The 6749-nt window shown below is 43.9% G+C and overlaps 1 protein-coding gene across 1 annotated transcript; it reads left to right on the forward strand.

Annotated features, from left to right (window-relative positions):
* Window positions 1–49: 49 nt before the first annotated feature.
* On the forward strand, window positions 50–1704 carry LOC122926377 (protein BTG4-like). The gene is made up of 4 exons (XM_044277752.1): window positions 50–222; window positions 808–942; window positions 1023–1308; window positions 1663–1704. The coding sequence occupies exons 1-4, from the start codon at window positions 50–52 to the stop codon at window positions 1702–1704; spliced, it is 636 nt and encodes a 211-aa protein (XP_044133687.1).
* Window positions 1705–6749: the final 5045 nt, after the last annotated feature.

Here is a 6749-nt window from a genome sequence, read left to right on the forward strand (position 1 = left end):
TTTCACCCCTCCAGATAATATGGCTGTGTTGTCTTCTATACCAGTGGAGATGAGGGACGAACTGCTGGCCGGTGTAGAATACATCAAGACTCTTGCAAACAGAATCCAGAATCTGGATCCTGTCATGGTTGACTTGTTTGGGGAAAAACTAGCAGAGAGACTTTGTCAAAAATATACTGGGCACTGGTATCCCGAGAAGCCCATGAAAGGACAAGCCTACAGGTAACTCATGAGGTTTTTTCTATAGTACTTTTGTTTGGATTTCAGTGGATATTGTTTGATTGCCATGTCCAAAAAAATCTCATATTAGTATTTTAGCATCTCCAAAAAAAAATACCATATTGTTCTATTAACATCTACAAAAACATCCTGTATTTGTCCATTGGCATATGAAATATTTCCCACATTGGCCTAACAGAATCTTGCAAAACGTCCCATATTGGTCCATTGGCATTTCAAAAGTTTCCCACATTGGTCTATTACCATCTCCAAAAACTTTATGTATTTGTCCATTGGCATCTCAAAACCCCCCATAATGGTCAATTCATGTCTCCAAAAACCTGCCACATTGGTCTATTAGCATATCCAAAAACTTCCTGTATTTGTCCATTGCATCTCAAAAAAATCCTGCATTGGTTTATTGACATCTCCAAAAATTTCCATTTTGGTTCTTCAGCATCTTCAAAAACCTAAATTGGAACATTAACATCTCAAAAAAATTCACATATTGGTTCATCAGCATCTCCAAGAAATTCCCTAATTTTTCCATTGGCATCTCCTCTTTAATGGCTGATTTTTACATTTCAGGTGCATAAGGATCAACAGACATGACAGAGATGAGAGCATCTTGGAAGCATGTTCCCATAGTGGCCTAAAATATCATGAACTGACCCTGCCCAAGGAGATGACCTTGTGGATTGACCCTTATGAAGTCTCCTGCCGGTAAGTACTCTCCCTTCTTATAACAGTCAGGTTGGTGGTCGATAATTTCCAGTACTGATAACTGATCTATCTACGGACAGGTTAAGAGAAGAGAGTAATCCGTACACAGTGGCCAGGTTCGATCTGAGGACTCCTCACCTTCCAGATCCTTCTTCTAGAGTTCCCAACTCTAGTTATGCTGATTGCTCCACACCCACACCGGAAGAAGACAGTTCAATAGGCAGCTCATCACTCCCATCATCTCCAAGTCCTAATGGTGAGGACAGTGACAGTGGGATAGATGTCAACTGTGATAGAACTACTACCCCTCCAATGTCATGTAGTCCAACAGAGGAGCACATCTGGAGGAACCCAGCAGTAAATCAGGTAAGAAAGCCTTTACTAGAGCGGTGACTGTGCATAGTGAGGTTGGTCCATGTTGTCTTCATGTGATACCCGACGCTGCTCCACAGCAACCACTGGTGCACATTTACATGGAACTAAGACTGACAGTGCTGAGGAGCAACGGCAGCTATTATAAGTACATGAAGAAACCTAGAAAGTGGAAATCTCATTGTGATCCACAATACTCATGTCACTGTGGGCACCCAAAAATATAGTTGGGGCACAGGACAGTGAAATACTGACACTTGGGGAGCGGGACATTGACACTGACACTTGGTTTACAGGATTTTGATACTTTGGATTCTCCATGACTTATTCTTTATTCTTTTCTTTTAGGACTCTCCTGACGCCATATTCAGAATGTCGCCCCCTCTCTGAATTCCAGCATGGAGTGCTCCCCAGTTCTGCCACCCAGACCCCCAGCAGTTTCACTGGTTGTAGATACTGTGAGGAGCAGTAAACATTGGGGATGTATATGTACTGTGTAGACTATGGGGGTGTATATGGTGTATACTGTGTAGACTATGGGGGTGTATATGGTGTATACTGTGTAGACTATGGGGGTGTATATGGTGTATACTGTGCAGACTATGGGGGTGTATATGGTGTATACTGTGTAGACTATGGGGGTGTATATGGTGTATACTGTGTAGACTATGAGGGTGTATATGGTGTATACTGTGTAGACTATGGGCGTGTATATGGTGTATACTGTGTAGACTATGGGGGTGTATATGGTGTATACTGTGCAGACTATGGGGGTGTATATGGTGTATACTGTGTAGACTATGGGGGTGTATATGGTGTATACTGTGTAGACTATGAGGGTGTATATGGTGTATACTGTGTAGACTATGGGGGTGTATATGGTGTATACTGTGTAGATTATAGGGGGTGTATATGGTCTATAGTGTGTAGACTATGGGCGTGTATATGGTGTATACTGTGTAGACTATGGGGGTGTATATGGTTTATACTGTGTAAACTATGGGGGTGTATATGGTGTATACTGTGTAGATTATAGGGGGTGTATATGGTGTATACTGTGTAAACTATGGGGGTGTATATGGTGTATACTGTGTAGACTATGGGGGTGTATATGGTGTATACTGTGTAGACTATGGGGGTGTATATGGTGTATACTGTGTAGACTATGGGGGTGTATATGGTGTATACTGTGCAGACTATGGGGGTGTATATGGTGTATACTGTGTAGACTATGGGGGTGTATATGGTGTATACTGTGTAGACTATGGGGGGTGTATATGGTGTATACTGTGTAGACTATGAGGGTGTATATGGTGTATACTGTGTAGACTATGGGGGTGTACATGGTGTATACTGTGTAGAAGACTATGGGGGTGTATATGGTGTATACTGTGTAGACTATGGGGGTGTATATGGTGTATACTGTGTAGACTATGGGGGTGTATATGGTGTATACTGTGTAGACTATGGGGGTGTATATGGTGTATACTGTGCAGACTATGGGGGTGTATATGGTGTATACTGTGTAGACTATGAGGGTGTATATGGTGTATACTGTGTAGACTATGGGGGTGTATATGGTGTATACTGTGTAGACTATGAGGGTGTATATGGTGTATACTGTACAGAAGCTATTTATGTGAATCTTTATAATAAAGATCTGATTATGAATCTGCGTTTCTATAATTTACAATATGGAAGCAATTTAAAGGGGAACACCCCAAAATACCATGTGGGACCCGGCATCCAGGGCATCAGCTTCCATGCTAGATGTCTTCTAGCGCCTGACAGATAAACAGTTGACTAACAAAACCGTCTGTCTCTATGTGAGTGTGCTGGGCGGGGCTTGTCCTGCAGGATATAAGCAGGGGCGTGTACTGAGGGAGGAGCCTGTAGGGAAATGCCTGCGATACACCTTCTAGTTCCATAAGGTTTCTATAATAGGAGATAAGCAGCAGCCGGACTCCTCTGCTTATCCTTATCCCACTAGTAACCAAGGATCGTGTGAATGAAAATCCAACTTGTGTGACTTCAGTTTTCCCCGAGGAGGGACATTTCAGGCTGTACCCGAACACACTGAATCATCAGCAGGTCCCTTTAAATTGACATGCCAGAGCAATCAAAATTCACATAAAAGTTTAGCCGATTCTTTCCTTTTTGTTTTTTGTGTCAATTACTCATTTCATATCTATTTCTCCAGTCACATCCAAAGCTGCTATTATTCTGCCAGTTGCCCCTGGAAACAGACAGCTGTTTAGATCCACCCTGCTGACGGTCGTGATATAAAAGCTTAGCTATAGCTGTAGAACTGCCATATGAACCCCCACAATGCACTGCTCTCGGGAAACTGCAGAATTCTACATTTTGCTTTGGGTGTGAATAGAGAGGAAAACATCATGTGAAATTAAGTGGGGAAAAAAAGTATTTACACATTTACTCAACATGTCCTCAGAAGCTCCTACACTGAGAACTGATGCCGCGTGAAGGTGAATGGGAGGAGAACAGATTATTTCCGGCAGAGCCGAGGAGTCAGACGGGGCTGCAGCCTCAGTCCAACCCTCTTCAGTATCTACAGCAATGAGCGGCCGCGGCTCTGGGGTCCTCTTCAGCACCCGCTCTCACCCTCCATGACACCCAGGTGAAATGTCTACTGTATGCAGATGACCTTCTGCTACTATCACCAACTGAGAAAAGTCCCCAAGATAAGCTAAAAATTCTGGAGAAATTCAGCACCACATGGGCTATGCCCATCAATCCAATAAAAACCACCATCATGGTGTTTCAGAAGAGAAACCAGCCGGGTGTCCTCCGTTCCTGTTAAAGGGGTATTCTCATCCTAATGATCACTGTTAAATCTGTTAATGATTTGACAGTGATCATTTTTCTAAATACATGTTATTACCCAATGCCCACCCTTTTTTTAGAAAATAAGTCCCCTCTTACCTGATGTTGTCTTTGGTCTCCCCTGGTTATGGCCACCTCTCCAGTCGAATCCCGCCGGGCCGCGCTTGCGCAGAAGACTGAAAATTCTCTCCGGGCCACGCAATGTCCTGAACGCGCACGTCGCCACGCATGCGCCATGATGACTTCTTCCTGGCCAGTTTAGCACAGGGCCGCGAACGCGCACGCCGGCTCTGTACTATACAGGCCCGGAATAAGTCACCATGGCGCGTGCACGTTCAGGACACTGCGCGGCCCAGCCGAGAGAAAATCTTCAGTCTGCTGCGCAAGCGCGGCCCGGCCGGGAGAAGAATCCAGGAAGTGAACGTCGCGCTCAAGGAAGGTAAGTATAAAAAGGGAAGATGAGAATACCCCTTTAACCAACTGTAGACTTTCAGAAACCGATGGGTACACCTACCTGGGACTGGAAATTAGCCCGTCAGGAAGCTTTAAGAAAGCCAAACAAATACTAAAGGACAAGGTGTGCAAAACCTTCTATGCCATCAGAAGGCGTCTGTATCATCTCAAAGCAACAGTGATCTTTTGGCTTCAAATCTTTGATAGCATCATCGTCCCAATCCTCCTGTATGGGGGTGAAGCCTGAGGTCCGGATACATACCCAGACTGGTCGAAGTGGGACTCTGGGCCAACAGACATATTTCACCTGGAGAACGACAAGCATCACCTCATGAGCAAAGCTGGGCAGATTTCCACTATACCTTGCTGTCCAGAAGGGGCACTATCATTCAGGGCCCATCTACATAGCAGCAGTCCAAGCTCCTACCTTCACAAAGCCTTGCTGCACCAAAGAGCCCCAGGAAAATAAAGCAACCCCCAACAATTCACCCAAACCGGGTCTAACTATGCCCCAACCAGTACAGCCTGACAAAGGGGGACATCCAGAAGACGATACACAAGAGGAATATATCAGAGTCTGAAGGAACGACATAAGAACATCACAGAAGCTGACAATCTACAAGAGCCTAAAATTGGATTGGGGGGGGGGGGGGGGGGGCGTCTCATCTTTCCAATTTATTGAATCGACCTGAGCTTTTCCCTTTAAATCTGTTCTGTGCACATTATATGATTTGCCGCGATGAAGGACGACACGTGTTTCTCCAGCTTTTTACAGGCATCAAAAAAGAAATGGCGCTTCTATTGGACGCTGTGCTGGGCTCATCCATCTATTATGTCTCCATCTGTACATCCCATATCTATCTCACTATAAATCCATGTATAGAGACGGTCAGTATCAGAGAGAGATGAGGCAGACAGAGATAGACAGATGGATAGATAGATAGAAAAAAGAAAATCCACAGAACTTCCAAAAAATAGTGTTTATTCCACCAGGTGCCACGTTTCCGTCCTCTCCTCTCCTTGCTTGAAAAAGGTTCTATTGAGAGGACGGAAACGTGGCACCTGGTGGAATAAACACTATTTTTTGGAAGTTCTGTGGATTTTCTTTTTTATATCTGATTTGGATGTTGGACGCTTCCTCTGCTCCGTGTTTCTATTTGTCTGCAGAGCTCCCCAATATCTCATTCACTGTCTATTAGATAGATAGATATATAATAGATAGATAGATAGATATGAGATAGATAGATAGATAGATAGATAATAGATAGATAGACAGATAAAGCTTTATAGACAGATATTAGACAGATAGATATTGGTACAAGTAGAAAAATGTTGAATACACAGAACAGGGTGCGATGTGCTGCAGGTGACCACATTCCCATCTCTTTCTCATTGTTTTCTGATCACGGATACATAGATACATAGATATGGGATTGTCTTCTCCACCATTGTATCCGCAGAGGAAATCTCATTTACATAACAGAAGTCCATTCAGTAGATGTGAACCGCACCCAGGACCTCCTGTGAAGGGAGGGTCCGTCTTCTCCTTCCCCCCATATACGGATATTATAGATAGTTCTCCATATACGATTTCTTCTGGCCGTAGGGGACTGTCTGATCTGTCTGTGACCTCCCTCGTGTCTCGCCTGTAGGAGTCTGTAATGTTCTCACCGCTCTGAGGTCGTGTGGACTGACATCTATACATTACATAACATAGACATTTCTATCAACGAAGACCCCGGAGGAAACGCAGCCGCGGAGAGAGGTTCTGCGCTCAGTCCGAGTCCAACAGACGTGAGAGTCTCTCCACCGGGAAATCCGGAAGTGTCTGAGGCCGCGGTCACATCCGCGTTTAGTCTTCCGTTCTTCTGATCCTTCAGGAGAACAACAAATAATTTTGGAAAAATGATACGGATCTTTTATGTTGAGCTTCAGTTCTGCTTAAGTCATTTCCGTCAGAGATCCGTTATTGTTTACGGGAAGAAAAGTCTTCTACTGAGACATAACACTGACCTGTCTACATCTCCGAGAACTATCCTCTATAACATCAGACAATATCTATCTATCTATCTATCTATTATCTATCTATTATCTATCTATCTATCTATCTATCTATTATCTATCTATCTATCATCTAT

Source organism: Bufo gargarizans, chromosome 2, assembly GCF_014858855.1.
Source record: "Bufo gargarizans isolate SCDJY-AF-19 chromosome 2, ASM1485885v1, whole genome shotgun sequence".
In the NCBI taxonomy this organism is placed as follows: Eukaryota; Metazoa; Chordata; class Amphibia; order Anura; family Bufonidae; genus Bufo; species Bufo gargarizans.

What these genes read in the sequence shown, in the direction of transcription:
- LOC122926377 (XM_044277752.1), top strand. Translation starts at nt 50, where the DNA reads ATGAGGGACGAACTGCTGGCCGGTGTAGAATACATCAAGACTCTTGCA. An exon ending in CCTTATGAAGTCTCCTGCCG is followed by an intron (nt 943 to 1,022) that starts GTAAGTACTCTC and finishes ATCTACGGACAG; the next exon opens with GTTAAGAGAAGAGAGTAATC. An exon ending in GGAACCCAGCAGTAAATCAG is followed by an intron (nt 1,309 to 1,662) that starts GTAAGAAAGCCT and finishes CTTTTCTTTTAG; the next exon opens with GACTCTCCTGACGCCATATT.